The sequence below is a fragment of the Ornithodoros turicata genome, chromosome 2 (genome assembly GCF_037126465.1).
Source record: "Ornithodoros turicata isolate Travis chromosome 2, ASM3712646v1, whole genome shotgun sequence".
Classification (NCBI taxonomy): domain Eukaryota; kingdom Metazoa; phylum Arthropoda; class Arachnida; order Ixodida; family Argasidae; genus Ornithodoros; species Ornithodoros turicata.
Window position 1 is genome coordinate 32,393,857 of NC_088202.1, and position 19,511 is coordinate 32,413,367.

Genomic DNA, 19,511 nt, shown 5'->3' on the forward strand with positions numbered 1-19,511 from the left:
CCCCTGGACAAATTGCAGGCCTCGAGGACACTAATGGATGAGCCGAACGAAGAGAAATTCAAAGAACTCTTGGAAGCCTTTATTCAAGAGTGCAGGGCAGAGGAGTGCATGAAAGCCTTCCTAAATTACTTCTTGCGATACTATGCTGGCAGAGCAAATGTTTGGGCAGCCTGTTATCGTGCAGGAGCTGGGATCAACACGAACATGAGGCTTGAGGCCCTACACAGGGTATTGAAATACTGTTACCTCCAAGGAAAGCAGAACAAAAGAGTTGACCGCCTGATATCAGCTCTTCTAAGACTGACAAAAAACAAGCTCTTCGATCGGCTAATCAAATTCTCCAAGCACGTACCTGCAGCACAAGCCCGGGAAATTGTAAAGCGGCATGAGGCTGGGTCTACGATCCTACCGGAGCACATCAGCACTGTTGACACACACCAGTGGTCCATCAAATCCCAGACTTGTGAAGGGGTGTCTTACACTGTGACACAGCTGCCAGACAGTCCTTGTACACGAGAACCCTGCAGCTTCAGGTGTCCAAACTGCACTGCCTGCATCCATCATTTCACCTGCACGTGCCCAGATCACATTGTGCGACTGAACTTTTGCAAACATATTCATGCAATTGCAGCTGCACAGAAGAAAAGTAGCAACACCGAAGCAGTTCCACTGCAGCCAAACCGACAGGTATGGTACTTTCATAATCGTATTTGCATAATCGTTCCAACTACTTTCAAAAATATATTGTAATTTAGAAATTCGTAATTTAGGGCTAGAAAGGCTCGAGTAGACATCCCACAGAAAAACACACAGACAAGAGAGTACGGTACTTTCTGCAGTTACTTTTCTATGATATCATTACGAGCCAACAAAGTCATGGAACAGAACTGGCTAGCACTTGTGTTCCTGTTACACGCTCGCCATTACCTGTGCTACATCAGGGGCTTCTGATTCCATGCTTGCAGTAACAGTTGCATTGTTTTCCTCATTGCAGGCGGACAGCACTGAAGACGTGATGGAGCCATTGGTTACCATAGATGCCATACAGGGGAAGGGTGGCAACACACGAGAGGAAAAGTGTTTCACGAGCCGCAGCGTTGCATCAGCAGCTTCTGTCCACTGTGATAGACCCAGCACTAGATGACAAGATAGCGTCCACACTAGACACCCTGATTCAGGCTGTGGCCTCGGCCAGATCTGGTTATACAGTTACCCTGCCACGAGAAGCTCCTAACAAGAAAGTAGTGCCCCAGCCACGGTTTATGAGCTGTAGGAAGAAAGGCGCGAAAGCATCAACGACACACATGACAAAGCCTACACACAAGGAGAAAGATGATATGACATCAGTTCTGTTCCACAAGGCAGAAGTTCACCACAGTGGGTTTGACCACACGTACAATAAGTAACTGGTCATCACGAGAGGAACATATGTTTTGCATGAGCCTTCACCCTTACTGCATGTTGAGGCCTGGTGTTATATACTGGTTTATTGAGCTCCGGGACAGCCACACTGGCATCGCGGGATGCGCGTGCGACAGTTCGATATTCGCTTGTACAACACGCATGGTGCGGAATAAACTCCCTACAAACAGTCTCCTCACTGCCTTGGACATTGATACTGGCGCGAGCGTTAGGAACCTTCGTGCTATTCAACCAGAAGTCGTCTGGCATCACCATGTCTGTTGGACGCGTGTCGCAGTTCGTTCCCGGAGGCAACTGGTCATCATGGGTGGAACGCCTCGAATTTTACTTCGAGGCCAACGAAATCACGGATTCCGGTAAACGCCGAGCATCTCTGCTAAGCTTATGTGGTGAAGAGGTCTACGACACGTTGAGGTCGCTCCTGGTTCCACGACGTCCTTCTGAGGTGTCCTACGCTGACATAGTCAAAGTTCTTACTGAGCACTACAACCCGAGACCTTCAGAGCTACTTGCAAGATGCATTTTCTACAAGCGCGACCAGTGGTCCACGGAATCGATTGCAGATTACGTGGCAGCGTTGCGCGCGCTGGCCAAAGACTGCAATTTTGGTACTTCTCCAGCACCAACCCCCGAGTCTGCAGCTTTGGAAGCCGGAGAGCAGACATATACGACAGGTGCAACATCAACTTCCGGTACAACGACTTCCACTGTGTTGCCACTGGACATCATGCTACGCGATAGGCTACGCGATAGGTGGCTGATTCCCATTTACAACAACGACTCTTGGCAGAGAGAGGAGGCATTACTTTTCAACAGGCACTGCAAATCGCATTAACGGCAGAAACGGCACTGCGTGAGCAGACGCAGCTTCGACGAGAATGTCTAGACACTAAGGTGCACAAGACGTCAGCGACAACGTTGTCCAAGACAGAGAAAGCAAAGAATAAGAAGATAGCTTGTTACAGATGCGGAGGTGAGCATCGCATGCCAGACTGCACTTTTCCGGACTCTATTGTGTGCAATTTTTGCCACAAAAAAGGTCATATGGAACGAGTTTGTTTCTCGAAGAAGAAACGTACAAAGAAAGGCGGACAGGCCAAGCAAGTAGCGCTACAGGACACTCATGATCTGTCAGAAGACGACAATTCCGAAACATTGTATACATTGTACAATATGCGTGGGAAATCGAGCACACCTACGTTTGCGGTTACCGCTCACCTGAATGATCAACCACTACGCATGGAAGTGGATTCGGGCGCTACGTTCTCCATCATAAGTGAGAAGACATTTAATAAGCTCTGGCCTGCAGGTCAAAGTCAGCCCATACTTGTGCAGGACGACTTGCACCTCCGAACTTGGTCAGGTCACAAACTAAGCGTTCTTGGGAAGGCTACGGTGGAGGCAAGGTTGAAGGATAAACGCGCCAAGGTCCTTGTCAGAGTAATAGAGGGTTCAGGCACAAGCCTACTGGGAAGAGATTGGTTTAGCCCTCTCGGCATACAACTGGCTGGAATCCATAACATGAAGTGTGAGTCATTGGCCCAGCTACTGGAAGAGTTTTCGTCTGTTTTTGATACAACTCTAAATGGACACATTGGACCTCCAGTGCATATTGACCTAAACTCAAATGACGTTCCTCACTTCTTGAAGACCCGTCCTGTGCCTTTTGCATTACGAGATGCGGTCATCCGTGAACTGGATCGTCTTGAAGATCAAGGCATTATTGAGCCAACACAATCTTCAGCATGGGCAACACCAATAGTCGTGGTGCGCAAGAAAGACGGTTCGTTACGCCTGTGTGGCGATTACCGTAGCACAGTAAACGTTTCAGTGGCTACGAGCGCGTATCCTTTGCCAACCGCAACGGAGATACTTAGTAGCCTAAAAGGTGGCTCCGTTTTCTCCAAGATCGACTTAGCTCAAGCATATCAACAGCTTCTGTTGGACCAAGAATCATCGCATGTTTTGTGCATTAACACAATCAAAGGACTTTACAGATTACGTCGCCTTCCGTTTGGAGTGTCCGTAGCGCCAACCTTGTTCCAGCGATTCATGGACAATCTGCTAGCTGGACTTTCAGGAGTTAATATTTATCTCGATGATATTCCCATATGCGGAAAGGATCCAAAGGAGCACCTCCAACGCTTACGAGAGGTATTGACAAGACTTCAACAGGCCGGGTTGAAGGCAAAAAAAGACAAACGTCTTTTCGCGGTGAAGGAAATTGAATTCCTTGGCTACAAAGTGTCTGCATCGGGTGTACAGCCGACCGCTGAAAAGATAACAGCTATAAAGAAGGCCACTTCTCCAACATGCAAAGCAGAATTGCAATCCTTTTTGGGAATAGTATAATTCTATGATATTTTCATCAAGGACCGTGCGACCATTGCAGAACCTTTGTACCGCTTGTTAGACAAAGGTGCCGATTGGACATGGGAACACGACCATGAGCAAGCGTTCTGTGCCTTGAAAGACCGCATAGCAAGCAGGCCAGTACTTGCACATTTCGACGAAGAACGACCACTTCATTTGTCGTGTGATGCGTCGCCCTACGGGATTGGAGCTGTGCTGGCACAACCAGACGTCAAGAGACTCGAGGCTCCAATTGCCTTTGCGTCACGCACATTGGGAGCTAGTGAGCGTAACTACTCACAGCTTGATAAAGAGGGACTGGCAATTGTATTCGGAGTAACGCACTTTCATCGTTACATCGCAGGCCGTCAAGTGGTCATTTTTACAGACCACAAGCGTCTTTTGGGTATTTTTGGTCGGTCAAAACCGATGCCACCTATTCTGTCACCCCGAATGATCCGTTGGTGCGTTACCCTCGGAGCGTATGACTACGACCTCCAGTATCGACCAGGTGTCAAACATGCCAATGCGGATGCGTTGAGCCGTCTACCTCTTCCAAGTTCATGTGATGAATTGGAACCTCCCGGTGACGTGTTAATGATTGAGGCTCATACAGCGCTACCTCTGACCGCTGCGCAGATAAGTCAGTTTACGAAGACGGACCCGGAACTGAAACTACTGCTCACAGTTTTGCAGTCCGCGGAAGATATTGACTGGTCAAGCCCGGAACTTTCACCATATCGGAGTAGGAAACAGGAGCTGTCGTTACAGGAGTATGACTGCAATGAAGAGATGTGCACGTAGTCACATGTGGTGGCCCAGCATGGATCACGAAATAGAAAGGACAGTCAGGAGCTGTACGCAGTGTCAGCTCAACTCCAGAATGCCACGGGCGGCTCCTTCACCTGTTTGGCAGCGTAGTCACGTTCCATGGGACACTGTGCATATGGATTTTGCTGGTCCTGTGGACGGGACTACATACTTGATCGTTATAGACGCTTTTTCTAAATGGTTGGAAGTACGGATAATGACATCTACAACGACAACAGCGCTTATCGAGACCTTGCGGCCCATTTTCGCTACCTTTGGAATACCACGACTACTGGTGACGGACAACGGTACAGCGTTCACTTCGCGAGAAATGGCTGTCTTCTGTCAAAAGAATGGCATTCGTCACATCACCTCAGCGCCCTTCCATCCTGCCACAAATGGACAAGCTGAACGGATGGTGGCGGAGACGACGTTGGCGCTCAGGGAGCTCACAAAGGGCAGTATCGTGTGCCCTCTCGCTCGATTCCTGTTTCGACAGCACACCACCCCGCACACCACGACGGGAAGACCGCCAGCAGAACTAATGTTCGGCCGTCAACTGAAAACAGCACTCCACGCTATTCACCAAACGAGCAACAACTCGGGTGACCATGAACAGCCCCCAAAGGACGCAAAGGTATACACCGTCAACCAGCGAGTGATAATGCGAAATTTTCAGGGCAAACCCCATTGGGTGCAAGCCGTAGTGCTCCGACGTGTAGGACCTCGCTCATACCTTCTCCGTACAAAGGATGGCAAGGTGCGCCGAAGACATATTGACCATTTACGAGACTTTGAGGATGTACCAACGCAGTGCAGCGCTGCGGAAATGACAGCTGCACACACCATCCCTCTGCCGGCTGCATCAGTCTCTCCGACCACCAACGAACCGACAGCGGAACACCACAGACAGACTGCAGACAGGATTGCCGAGCCCACTGGTAGAGTTCGCACAAATCGACAATCTAAACTTCCAACCCGTTTCAGAGACTTTGTTTTGTACTAAAGCCTGAAAGCGTGTCTTGTTTACACTAAAAGGGGGAGTGTGTCATGTTTATACTAAAAGGGGGGAGTGTTATATACTGGTTTATTGAGCTCCGTGACAGCCACACTGACATCGCGGGATGCGCGTGCGACAGTTCGATATTCGCTTGTACAACACGCATGGTGCGGAATAAACTCCATCCCTACAAACAGTCTCCTCACTGCCTTGGACATTGATACCTGGTTTCTTGTAAATATTCACCACTGTGACCTTGTTTTATTATAATCTGTATCAGACAGTCTCGCTAGAAGTTTCTGTTAAGTATCGACAATGTGTGGTCTTTGCAGTATGACATGTCCATTACATGATTATTTATCCCGATTAATTGTGATATAAAACCTACCTTCAAAATCATCATTCGTAGAGCCCTTTCGTGATGAAACGTGTTCAATATGTGATACTCAACATGTAAAAAACGCGAAAGGGCACAAGACGACAAACACGTACATCGTTCAACTAGTATCTGCATTTATCTACCACGGTAGACTGGAAAGACCACGCAAAGGCTGGGACAACACAATGCTCAGACTGGGACAAGGTTGGAGACCTACGGTTGGCTAACATTGTCAGTTGCACACTCAATAACCCGAGTATTTGTGTACGTGCTGCTGACAACGTAAGTCAAAGTTCTGTAACCTTGTCCCCGTCTGAGCTCTGCCTCCCCTTCGTGAAACGGATTTTCCCCGGTGGTGCTGTCCGAATAAACTTAGCTGCTACCTGAACGACGTCCGTGTCTGTAGCCCCGTCTCTTTTCGCGTTCTTAACATGTTGAACGGAGACACAGATCCCACAAGAAAACGAACCACACACGCGCTGCTTCATAGCTTCGTCTGCTTCTGCCGACCGGCGTAGGAAGAAAGAGCAGGTGGTGGGTGGAGCCACAGCGCTGCCCAAGGAGGCGCATGCGTAGAAGCGCGGAGCCAAGTCTCTCTCGAGATGCAGGTCAAGGTATGTCCCTATAAAGTTGGCATGAACTGGTCGGCGTGGCGTGACAGGTTCGAATTTTACTGCGAAGCCAACGAGATTCACAGTGACGACAAGAAGCGAGCCTTGTTGCTCGTTTTGCGAAGAGGACGTCTACCGAATTATGTGTGCCATCATCTTACCGCGAACGATTCGCGAAGTTCCCTACACCGAAATGGTCAAACTTCTCAACGAACGCTTCGAATCTAAGCCCTCAGAATTAGTGGGACGCTCGCATTTCTACCGGAGGGATCAGCAATCTGGTGAATCTATAGACGACTATGTGTCTGCGTTGAGGATATTTGCTAAAGAGCGTAATTTTGGTGAGCCACCGTCATCCGTCGTCATTCGTGAGGCCGTCGCGCCTACCGCCACATCGACTGAGTCAGACGCCTCCGCCGCTCCGGTTGCACCAGCAGCTTCAGGTTCGTCCGCAGCAATAACTGTTCCAGTGACCCGAGTTCCGTCAACGTGTTTAGCACTATATGTGATGCTGCGAGACAGGTTCGTCTGCGGACTGAGTGACACACATTTGCAGCAACGATTGCCAAGTGAGCAGAACGTAACGTTCAAAAACGCCTATGCTATGGCTAAGGCAGGCGAGGCGGCCAATCAAGCTGGAAGGTATTAATCAGATGGAGCCTCCACTAAGCAAGTTGGAGACCATAATGAGTGATCATGCATCGGTCTTCGCGGACTCTGGAGAAGGGCACAAGGGACCCCCCGTTGGGATAGAGTTACGGTACGATGCGGTGCCACAGTTTCGAAATGCTCGCCCAGTACCTTTTGCATTGCGAAAAGCAGTGGAGCATGAGCTCAAGGACTGGGAAACTCATGGCTTCATATCACCAGTGCAGCATTCAGACTGGGCAACACCGGTTGTCATCGTCCGTAAGAAAGACGGTGGCATTAGGTTGTGCGGAGACTATAAAACGACCGTCAATGCTGCGTCTAAGAAGGCATCGCTTCCTTTGCCCTCTGCAAGTGAAATCCTGGCTAACTTGCAGGGAGGAACAGTTTTTTCAACCCTGGATCTCGCACAAGCCTATCAGCAGCTCCGCGTAACTCCAGAAACGGCCCAGATTTTGACTATCAACACGTTGAAAGGACTGTATGCTGTACATCGACTTCCTTTTGGCGTGTCCACAGCGCCGGCAATTTTTCAAAGGTACATGGAGATTGTTCTTGCCGGAATTCCTGGAACCAGTGTGTATCTCGATGACGTGATCATTACTAGAAACACCCGAGTGGAACACGATTTGAGACTCAAGGAAGTTCTTGAACGACTGAAAACGGCTAATCTGCGGCTAAAAAAATCCAAGTGTCGGTTCGCTGTTGATGAAGTCTCTTACCAACGGCATCGGATAAATGCTGAAGGTGTCCACACGACACAGGAGAAAGTTCAGGTCCTCCTAGACGCACCAGAACCAACGTCGAAAACGGAGCTTCAGTCGTTTCTTGGGTTACTGACTTTCTACGAGAAGTTTTTACCGAACATGGCTTCGGTAGCCATTGACCTTTACGAGCTCCTCGCGAAAGACAAAGTTTGGAAGTGGGAGATAAAGCACAGAGAAGCCTATGCAAGACTGAAGAATCTAGTGAGCTCGTGTACGGTTTTGGCTCACTATGAAGGAACAAAGCCGCTATTTACCTCTTGTGATGCATCTCCTTATGGGTTAGGTGCGGTACTTTGGCAATAAGGCTCGGAAGGGAGAGATGCGCCTTTGGCTTTCGCCTCACGGCCACTCGGAACTGCGGAAAAAACTACTCCTAACTCGATAAGGAAGGGCTGGCTGTGGTGTTCGCCGTTGCCAAGTTCCACCAGTACGTTGCAGGTCGTCATGTTACGATATTGACGGACCACAAGCCCTTGCTTGGTATCCTTGGAAGCCATAAGCCGATTCCTCAAGTCCTCTCCCCGCGCATGACTAGATGGTGCTTACGGTTGGCAGCTTATGACTACGACTTGGTGTATCGTAAGGGACCGGAAAACCAGAATGCTGACTGCATGAGTCGGCTGCCGCTTCAAGGTAGAACAGATGAGCCCTATCCACCGGCAGACGTACTTCTCTTGGAAGGGTTTAAGAACCCCCCTCTTACGATGGAAGAGCTACGCCAAGGTACACAAGAGGATGCCATCCTGTCAGTGGTATTCAAAGCTGTGCAGTCAGGCGACTTCAGCCGAATTCAAGGTGACAAGTTCAAGCCGTTTGCTCGACTTGCGTCGGAGCTATCTATACATGAACGTTGTCTGGTCACGGGAACTAGGGTGGTAGTACCTCCTGTTGCACGGCAGAAGGCGTTAGAGTTTATCCACGCTGGTCACCGAGGGATGGTTGCCGCTAAAGCATGTGCGAGGAGTTACATGTGGTGGCCGAGAATTGACTCCGACATTGAGAACAGAGTGCGTGACTGCAATATCTGCAAAGAGAGCCGTCGCCTACCCCCCAGGATTCCTTCATCGCCTTTTGAACGTGCTTCACGTCCATGGCAAGTGATCCACTTGGACTGTGCAGGCCCATGTGAACGGCACATGTTGCTGGTCATCGTGGGCGCCTATACCAAGTGGCTGGAAGTAAGAAATGTGCGCGCTCCGACATCGAGAAACGTCATACAGGAGCTACGATGGTTGTTTTCTACATTCGGTATACCCGAAAAGGTTGTTTCAGATAATGGAACCCCCTTTATATCCGCTGAAATTAAGGACTTTTATCGCCGAAATGGTGTCACTTCTGTAACTAGTGCCCCCTATCACCCCTCAACGACACGGGCAAGCTGAAAGGATGGTTGCGGAGGTCAAGACAGGCCTCAAAAAAGGAACAGAAGGTTCCATGGAGTGTAGGCTACTATAAATTCATCAACAGGTAAGACACCCACGTCTCTGATGTTCGGTCGAGAACCTGCCTCCGCACTCCATCTCCTGAAACCTAAAAGAATGCTGAGCTTCAACGACCAAGCTATTCCTAAGTACAGAAGATATAGCCCGCATGAGCATGTTGTCATACGCAACTTCAGTGGGGCTCCAGACTGGATTCCCAGAACTTTATTGAAACGACTCGGACCACGTTCATGGCTAATCGACATGGATTCTGGGAAACAACGCAGACACTTGGACCATATCCGTCGTTGCGTGCCAAGTTCGGTGACATCTCCGTACAATCCGTTAGAACGTGTGCTGCCCCATACCACTTGGAGTTCACCTCGAGTGCCCACCCCTGACCAGGAAGATGTGCAACAGGGTGAACGACCGGTTCCACCCGCTCAGAGTGTCCACTCCGATTCGCAAGTGACTTATTTGGATCCAAGCCGGTTTGTCCGAGAACGTCGTCGACCCTTCTGGCAGAAGGACTATGTTATTGGCTAAGTGTGGGGGAATGTGTGATGTATTAACTCCTTTCGGTTTCGTTTTCGCAAAAAACTCCGCTAGAGGTCCCGAGGTGGGGTCTTCGGTGTGTTGTGTGTGTGTCATGATGGCGGCCGTGGCCGCATTAAAATAAAGCCATAAAATCCCTTCGCATCAGTCTTCTACGTCACCACTCAGGGCTATCTGAGACGAAACACGACATCTAGGAGACCAGTTGGTGCCTGGTGCTGGTGCAAATGGTTTGGTTACCTGGAACCCATTGTATCGACCTGGGAAGCCGGTTGGTGCAAACTGGTCCAAATGGTTCGGTTGGCTAAAACCCATTGTATTGAGCTGGGAGGCCAGTGGGTACCAACTGGTCCAGACGATTCGGTTGGCTAGAACCCATTGGATCGAGCTCGGAGGCAAGTTGGTACCAATTGGTCCAAATGGTTCGGTTGGCTAGAACCCATTGGATCGAGCTGGCAAGTGATGCAGAACTATCGATAGTACTATCGAACGATCGATAGTGAGAAACTATCGATAGTAAGAAAACTATCGATAGTGAGAGAACTATCAATAGTCGACCATCGATAGTATGTTATCAAAGGTCACTATGGTGAAGGTATCAAGGCGACTTTCGACTACAACAAGCCTATGAAGAGTAATTTTGAGAGACGACGAAGAACCTCAACGAACAGTCCCACCCACTCAGCAACTCAGCTCTCATGGAACAGCGCCATTGTAAACTGCGCGTCGCAGCCCATTAAAGCCATCAACCGTGAGCGCTAGTGCGATCAGTTGCCATCGAATGCTTACCCTGGTTTGCTTTGCTGCTGCGGCACATTCCACACCACACACGCACTGAGATGAGACTTCGAGAGGTCATGTGACATCGAAATGTAAAGTGGAGATTTGGGATTACTTCGTCAAAGATGCGGCATCTGGATTTGCGAAGTGCACATTGTGCAACAAGGAGTATAAGACCAGCGGAAATACTTCATATTTAAGAGACCATATGAAGCGAAGCCATCCTAGTTTGTTTTTTTACAAAGAATCGAGGAGTACAGGAGTCTGAAGAAGTATCACACCCGTGTGTTACTGTGGCTGGTCCATCAAGATAAAACAACGCAAGCTACATTCCTTTGTAGCAGAAAAACTCGGGTAAAAAAAAAGTACGGGGATGAGAGTGAAAAGAAAAAGAAGCTTGACAAGCAGTTAGCTTTGATTATAGCAAGAGACATGCAAACATTTTCGATTGTCGCCGACAAGGGTTTTAGAGATCTCTGCCACATGTTAGACCCCAGATACGAGCTGCCAACTCGAACGCAAATTTCTGAGGCTATTGTACCTACACTGTATGGCGAACCCAAGGACAAACTCCGCGTCATTCTTATGAAGGCAAGGAATTGTGCCATAACAGCAGACATGTGGACATCATGCACAACTGATAGCTACCTCACTGTCACTTGCCATTTTCTGCAAGAGACGGTTATGCGGTCTGCCATGCTGTCGACAACCGTTTTTCACAGGTCTCATACTGCGGAGAACGTTGCTCAGGCTATCAGAGATGCGGCTGACGACTGGGGTATCTGCTATACAATCGTTGCTCTTGTCACCGACAATGACAAGAGGATGATTCTTGCAGCAAGATTGCTTGGTATAGATCACCTACCATGCTTCGCTCACAAGCTGAACCTAACAATCCAAGATGGTCTAAAAAGCAGTGACGAGCTAAACACTGTGCTGTTAAAATGCAAAAACATTGTGCGTCACACGAGGTCAAGTTCCGTCGCTACCGCAAAGCTCCGAGAAGAACAAGAGCGCATTGGTAAGGTACCCCAACTAAAACTCGTAAAGGAAACTCCAACACGGTGGAACAGTATCTTTTACATGGTGAAGAGGACCCCAGAAGTTGGGGAGGCTTACTCTGATGCTGTCGAAGTTGCCTCACGCACCAAGCCCTTTGTCCGCAGAAGACGTCATGCTCATCGAGGATGTTGTGGCGATTCTAGAACCGTGTGAAGAGGCTACAAAACTGATGTCCGGAGATCAGTACACAACGATTTCTTTGGTCATTCCTGTCGTCCGTGGTATCGTCACAGAGATCGAAGAGCACATCGAGCCTGCACTGAAAACGACAGTGGCTAAAATTGTGCTTCAAGAGTTGGTTTCTTCTCTGCATCGAAGAATGGACAGTTATGAAGAGAGGAACTTAACATCATTCGCAACCATGCTGGCTCCACGAATGAAGGAACGAGCATTTATAACCAGGGCAAACTCGGACCGTATCAGGGAAGGCCTGGTTGATGAACTCAGTGCACGAATCTCTCAAAGCAGTGTCAGTGCTGCGACCAGTCCTGCTGCTGGTCTCGAAACATTAGAGGAACACAAATCTACACAAAAAGTTCGGATTCTAGGATTCCTGGACGAAGAAGGCCACACGCCGTTGACTCCAACCACTAATGCAGAGCTCATGCTATGGCAGTACCTCGAGGTCAAACCACAGCCGAGGAACAGCAATCCTTTGGAATTCTGGAGGTCCAGCTACAGTTATGCAACGCCGCTCTGCGAGGTAGCCTTTAAGTACCTGCGTGTTCCACCTACATCGGTACCAGCAGAGAGTGTGTTCTCTGCTGCAGGGCAGTTAATCTCGGACAGGCACAGCAGACTGAAGGGGAAGAAAGTAGACATGCTCATATTTGTCCACCAGAATTATTGGCTTACACAGGACTAAGTTTCAATCTATTTTAGCACATGCCTTAGGGGAAGAGCCTCCAATTTCTAAAACGAAAAGTGCTGTACCCAGTTTCTGTTGACATTCTGAGATTCTGACGAGGATGAGTAACTCTGCAATCTCTCTTGATGTAGTCCACACTTATTTTGTGCTGATATTCGTTAATCTAGATTAGACAGCTGGATGTACTCCCGTCATTGCAGGCCCTTCATTGAACGCAAAGCTAAGTAAGCAACCATGGTTATGAGTAGCGAAAGTGCCTCCACCCGTAAGCGTGAAGTACGCGCGGCGCAGTCGATGGTGGTTCGCTCCTGGCGCCAGAAACCAAGTGTTTCGTGTATTACGGGAAATAACCCCATAACCGAACAAAGTGAAGCGTCGCTAAACTGTCTGTATCTACCGATAGTCAAATGTCCTAAAACTATCGATAGTTAAGTATTGATCGCCAACTACTGATAGTCAAATGTCGTGAAACTATCGATAGTACTATCGACGATCGCATGTAGTAAAGCGATCGATAGTACTATCAATAGTCACATGTCGTAAAACTATCGATAGTACTATCTATAGTCGCATGTAGTAGAACTATCAATTGTGCTATAGATGGTCACAAATCGTAAAACTATCGATAGTAGTATCGATAGCCGACTATCGATAGTGTGTTCACGCTATCGATTGTTTTCATCGATAGTTGTGCATCACCAGGGAGGCCAGTTGGCACCAACTGGTCCAAACGGTTCGATTGGCTAGAACCCATTGGATCGAGCTGGAAGACCAGTTGGTGCCAACAGGTCCAAATGGTTCGGTTGGCTAGAACCCATTGGATCGAGCTGGGAGGCCAGTATGTTTTCAATTGGTAAATGTTGGTATGCCAGTCAATTGCAATGGGGGCGCCAGTTGGATCCAATTGGATGAGACCAATGGGTAGCCGAAAACACAAGTGGAACCAATTGAGCACGACCAGTTGGTACCAATTCGGAATTTTCCAACTGGACCCATTCATTTTTTTTTGACTAGGTATTTTTGTAGGTGATATTTTTTTCCCACTTGGTCCATAAATGTTTTACCTGCGCTACAGCCCACGACTGCCAAATGGCGACTACAATATGTGTTCAAAAACAATGTGTAAGATATGCAGTCGAGCAAGCCAAGTATACGCTTGTGCCAGGTGCATGCGGTTTCTGGGTGAAGGGGGGTATACTGAGGTGGGAGAGAACAAACAGGCGTAGGCAATAAATCACTCTTTGGTCACCAACCTTGTCCCAAACACTTTGGCCAGCTTGCAACCAACCTTTCGTCCTGCCTACTACTACGCAAAGTTGCGCCAACGCTGGTTGGCCAAAGAGTCGTTGGACAGTTGGCATCCGACTTTTTGCCAACCGTCGGCCATCTGACATTGCTTGCTTGGGATGTCTTCGTCTATCACCCCTGGTCATGCTCTTGCATCTCTTACGAATGGCAACACGAACTCTCTGCTTGCTTGTCGCCAGCGTATCTCTACCTTGCCTACAGCTGAACAGGAAGCGAACTACAAGGCGATTTCTGACCTATGCGGGGCCCCAGCGTTTCGTAGAGGACAAGATATATCCACCGCTATGTGCTACAAATGAAAAAAAAAGGGACATTTGGCATCCGAGTGCCTTTGTTCTATGGTTCGCCCTCAGTCCTCCCAAGTGATCCTTCCAATCCATAGGGAGCTTCCGCCAGCCACAATCGGAGCTCTCCTGTCGTCAACCCAACAGTCAGTAGTTCAGTCCATCGTAATAGGTCATCATCAAATCTTGACTATTCTCTAGAGAGCTGGCCTGAGCTTTTCCCTCTCCCTCGCGCGATCCCGCCCACCCGGAGCGCGCCAATGGGAGGACGCGTGGACGGTGTCGGCTGAGTGCCATCTGGGGGCAGAGGTTCGAACGTAGACGGGGACGTGCTTTTGGCGATGCTACATCAACTGGGTCGTTCCATCCACCACAGCCCTGTGTTGGCCCGTGAGATGGCGCTGCTCGATCTGTGAACCTAGGGACGCGCGTTCCTTGGGACCGTGAAAATGGTCGGCGATAAGTACTGTGTCATGATCCCATTTCTGTCTCTTTTTTCTTTGTTCTTTTTCTGTTTTCGTGGAATGAATTGACGGATTTTGACGGCTCGTGTATTCGCTTGTTTTTGCTTTTAATAAACGTTTCATGATCGGCGTCCTTGAGCGATGCCTGCGTTTGTTTGTTTTATTAAATATATGGAACACGTGTTGTTAGAGTCATCTTGATAAGACGTCAGCGGAACCGTTGCGCCCGCGTTTGGGTGATAGTAGGGCGTTCTTTGGCGTGTGTGTGTGTGTGTGCCTTCTCTTTTATTGAGCATTTCATGCGATTCGTGTGTGATGCACTGTGGTCCGGGACACGGGCGGTGAGAGGTATACCCCGTTTTTGTTTCTTTGTCGTTTCGCGGGACAATGCGTCATTATGGACTGTTTCCCTCTGCGTTTTTTTTTTCTCTCTGTTTCATGCCCCCTTTTTGTCTTCACTGCGTCATGCGACACGTGTTGTTACGAAAGTAATTTGATGAGATGCCATGCCCATGCCGTTTTTGTGCGTATGTTTAGATAATGCCGACAGAAGACTCTTTCTTCTTCCCCCCTTTACTGAACACGATGCCACACATGTTGCTACAGAAGGACTTTGACGAGACTCCCAGGCCGTTTTTGTGCGTATGTTTGGTAATGCTGGCTAATGATGAAAGAAGACTACTTTTTTGGTGGTTTCTTTCATTAAACTTTTGGTGGCACCGTACTGCTGTCAATCGCCTGGGCGCGCATCATCTTTCTATGTGAAACCAGGAGACGCATGCAACTGACCACAGAAGGCTGCGAAATTATGGCAGATGACATTTGTTGCAAGGAACTGCATGGACAGGCTTTTGTTGGCGATGACAACAGTGGGTGGCAATCATAAGCCGAAACTGGGCCGTATGAAACAGAGAGAAAAAAAACGCATAGGGAAACAGTCCATAATGACGCATTGTCCCACGAAATGACAAAGAAACAAAAACGGGGTATACCTCTCACCGGCCGTGTCCCGGTCCACAGCGCATCGCACACAAATCACATGACATGCTCAATAGGAGATATGCGAAATAGCGCCATCTGTCGAGTGCGCCGCTCCCGACCGCCATGGCTAAGGCAGATCTCTCACGAGCTGCAGCGCGGCTTGAGGGGATTCCGCTAAAGAGGAATGCACGGCCGCAATTTTTCAAGCACGACTTCTCGGTGGAGTACAGAACATTTTGGCGGCATGTACGGTTGACAAACTGTTCAGAACTCTAGTCTCAGCAGCAGAGATAGTCCTACAGTTTTGCGGTGGATTCCATTTTCAGCGAGATCTCACACGGCATTTATCATCGACGTTCGGCATTTGCATTTACTTTGTTTTCTGCAATACTTCACTTTTTAGTTTTAGCTGATATTGTGATGGTAAGATTAAATGAGATACTGGTCTTATAAAAGGGAATATTTCGATGCAGGAGTTTTTCATACCATTTGCCGCACTGTCCCGAGCAATCTCTTCCTTAATGTTTTGAGATTCTGGTAACCACGCCACAGTTGTAGTGCTGCTGCATTTGGTAGTTGAGATATATAATTAGACGATATAGTACTAGGTTTCAGATTTAGATGTTGGAAGGTATCTGGTTCTATCATTGCTGCTTGCTCTCCTTAAGCCACGACTTGACCCGTTTGTCGAGCATGTGCCTTCATGACCAACATTTATTTGTTATTTAATAAAAAATATTTGATCAACATAAATGCAATGATTCTGAACCCGTAATAAGAGTGGTTTTATCCTACGTAGTTCAACTACAAGAAGTGATCTTCCTTAACACACACACAAACACAAATAAGATTTAAAAGCAAATATTCATAGGTGATGTCCTATTCTCGTGTTCTGGCCTATTTAGTGGCTCGACTAATTTCTTTTCTTGCTTTCCCTTGTGCACGAGAAACTGAAACACAGTAGAGAACATATGTAGAGACCGCAAATTATTGTGCACATGCTTATTTGGAGTTAGGATGTACGTCAAGAGAGCGCACTTATTCCAATCTATCACATTTGACAATTCACCTGCCGGGTTATGATATAATTCACCATAAGTTCAGTGATTTTAGAAAAAGAGTCAAATCAGGATCACTCATATCACATTATGGGTCTGCCTCTCAGGTTCTGCACCAGTGGTGCATAAACGAGCGGCAAATGTCTGATTCTAAAATGACTGCATACTCGTATTAATTCTGAATGATCGAGAATGTTAAGCTTTACTCGTTAAGCTTTAGTCTGGTCCGATAGTAGCCTCAACTACAGGATACTATTTCAGGTTTTTTCTTCATGTCATTTTCGTCCTAGTGCTCCGTTACAGCGATTCATGAATACGCACCCTTTTGTCGTTTTATTCCTCTCTGCTAGTACAGCTTCGCGCAGCAGTGCGATGACACCTTCATCATTACTAAATAACATTGTGTTTTGTTCTTCAGAGTTTCGACATACGCAGTTCTTTTCACGACAAAAAGTTGTGGTAATCAGACGATTCCTTATTAAGCAGACCGAAAAGCTTGCCGTGTCGTTTACACTATGCTGCCGGCTGCTGCCTTCTGCACAACAAACTTTTACTAACGCAGTGGTACATGAGGCACTTACACATAGGATGACAACAGAAGCCCTTTTCAGCTGCCACTATTCAGTCAAACTTACTCAGGGGCAACGCAAACCGTGTACACGGAACAGCGGGGCCATGCTTTCCAAGCATTGCCTCGACGAAAATGGCGCGAGCGCGTTTTCGCTAACGGGCAAGAGAGGGCGCTTCATTTCGCATATCTCCTATAAAAGGGAAGGCACACACACACACGCCAAAGAACGCCCTACTATCACCCAAACACGGGCGCAACGATTCCGCAGACGTCTTATCAAGATCACTCTAACAACGCGTGTTCTATATATTTAATAAAATAAACAAACGCGTGCATTGCCCAAGGACGCCGCAAACGCACCATTCGAAGTCCGCGCCTAACAGGCACTGAATCAACCTTTGAGACTTTGTGCTGTGTCGTCTGTTTTTCGTCTTTTTCCCAGTCTCAGGTTTTCGTCATGGAGCTGAATCAAGCCATCATAAAACGTTCATTAAAAGCAAAAACAAACAAACAAACGTGGTCATCGCTCAAGGACGCCGAAAACTTGCCACGGATATGTTCAGGTAATGAATCAAGCCATCATAAAACGTTCATTAAAAGCAAAAACAAACAAACAAACGCGGGAATCGCTCAAGAACGCCTATCATAAAGCGTTCATTAAAAGCAAAAACAAACAAACAAACGCAGGCATCGCTCAAGGACGCCGATCATGAAACGTTTATCACAGATCGAGCAGCGCCATCTCACGGGCCAACTCAGGGCTGTGGTGGATGGAACGACCCAATGGATGTAGCATCGCCAAAAGCACGTCTCCGTCTACGTTCGAACCTCTGCCCCCAGATGGCACTCAGCCGACACCGTCCTCCCATTGGCGCGCTCCGGGTGGGCAGGGCGCGCGAGGGAGAGGGAAACTCTCAGGCCAGCTCTCTAGAGAATAGTTCAAACCTTCTCCCACCATGATGATGTGTAGGCCACTGTATGGGCATTGAACACCGTGTTGACCTTTTGCTGAATACCACACCTTATAGCCGCAGTCCGTAACACTACACTTCGAATTACCAAAAATTTCTGGAGCAACAGAAAAAAACTCCTGTCTCAAGACATCATACGTTATGCTTTAGGGCCCTGGGCATTCCCCATCATCGTCTTCACCAAGGTTAATAAAAACAACTTTTGTGAACTATGTGCCTTTGACTGAAGGTACAATCAGTGTTGTCCAACCTTTGCCTCATGCGGATGACATCCAAGATGTTCCCCGTCGTTTCAACGTATCATGCAGTTTGTTTTTCAAGATCTCCAGCCTCGTACTGGCAAGCACGTCATCTGTGCTTAATGGGACGATATTGGCACCTATGCTGACTCCGTTGGCACTTTCAAGACCCTTCTCGATAGGGTCCTTCATCCCTTGCAGTATAATGGTCTGAATGATTTGCTAAACAAGTGCCATTTTGGCTTTCCCAGTATCAGATTCCTTGCATGTAATGATGAAAGATGGAAGTCACTGAAAAGGTTAGCCAGCTGTAGGACTCAAACCCACACCTCCTGGATTACCAGTCCAGGGCTGTACCACTGAGCAAGGCCAACACACCTTCCCAGCGACTTACACGGGCGCATCATCGGAAAGGACGAGTCATCCACTCCCTCACACTCATCCCCCTTTTCATTCTTACATTTTTTCTCACTCATACACACATTCATACGACGGGATCTACGCAAGCTGCATCAGATGAACAAGAGAAAATTGGTGTTCTGAGGCAGTAACACATATAGGAAGGGCAATTAATGACATTTTCATATGTGTTCCAGCGTCAGAACATCAATTGTCTCGTGTTCCTAGGATTTGTTCTCTCGAGTGAAGGGAAATAGCCAGACCCTTACTGAGTGGAAACTATGCTCCGAATCTCCTGCCCATATAGCCAGAAAGACGTTCTTTCATAGGTCCAGACCGCAAATTTCTATCGTTCATTCCCAGCTTTTCCAGGGTTGCAGCTCCACTCGAAACCATGATTAAGTCGCTTAACTTTGCCTGGACAGAACAGTATGAAGAAGCCTTCCAGACTCCTCACCTTGCAGTGTCCAAAGCCCCACTCTTGGCTCATTTCAAACCTAAAGCTCCAACAACTGTCACTATAGATGCTTTGGGAGCAGCAATTAATTGGTGCTGTTCTTT

The 19,511-nt window shown here is 48.0% G+C and overlaps 1 protein-coding gene, 1 long non-coding RNA gene and 1 pseudogene across 3 annotated transcripts; 2 read left to right on the forward strand and 1 right to left on the reverse strand.

The window, feature by feature from the left end:
- Nucleotides 1-134: 134 nt before the first annotated feature.
- Nucleotides 135-6,363, reverse strand: LOC135383319 (uncharacterized). Of its 2 annotated transcripts, XR_010419807.1 has the most exons (5): nucleotides 5,973-6,363; nucleotides 1,214-1,267; nucleotides 928-1,136; nucleotides 353-569; nucleotides 135-219 (listed from the first exon to the last, which is right to left on the reverse strand). It is a non-coding gene; the product is annotated as an uncharacterized LOC135383319 (long non-coding RNA). The 2 variants fall into 2 exon arrangements; XR_010419806.1 differs by having other exon boundaries at nucleotides 928-1,267.
- Nucleotides 6,364-7,227: 864 nt separating this feature from the next.
- On the forward strand, nucleotides 7,228-9,956 carry LOC135384506 (uncharacterized protein K02A2.6-like). Its single transcript, XM_064613707.1, has 4 exons — nucleotides 7,228-8,190; nucleotides 8,376-9,167; nucleotides 9,335-9,456; nucleotides 9,608-9,956. Exons 1-4 carry the CDS (start codon nucleotides 7,228-7,230, stop codon nucleotides 9,954-9,956), a joined length of 2,226 nt encoding a protein of 741 aa, XP_064469777.1.
- Nucleotides 9,957-11,363: 1,407 nt separating this feature from the next.
- On the forward strand, nucleotides 11,364-12,672 carry LOC135384507 (zinc finger BED domain-containing protein 4-like; annotated as a pseudogene).
- The last annotated feature ends 6,839 nt before the right edge of the window (nucleotides 12,673-19,511 follow it).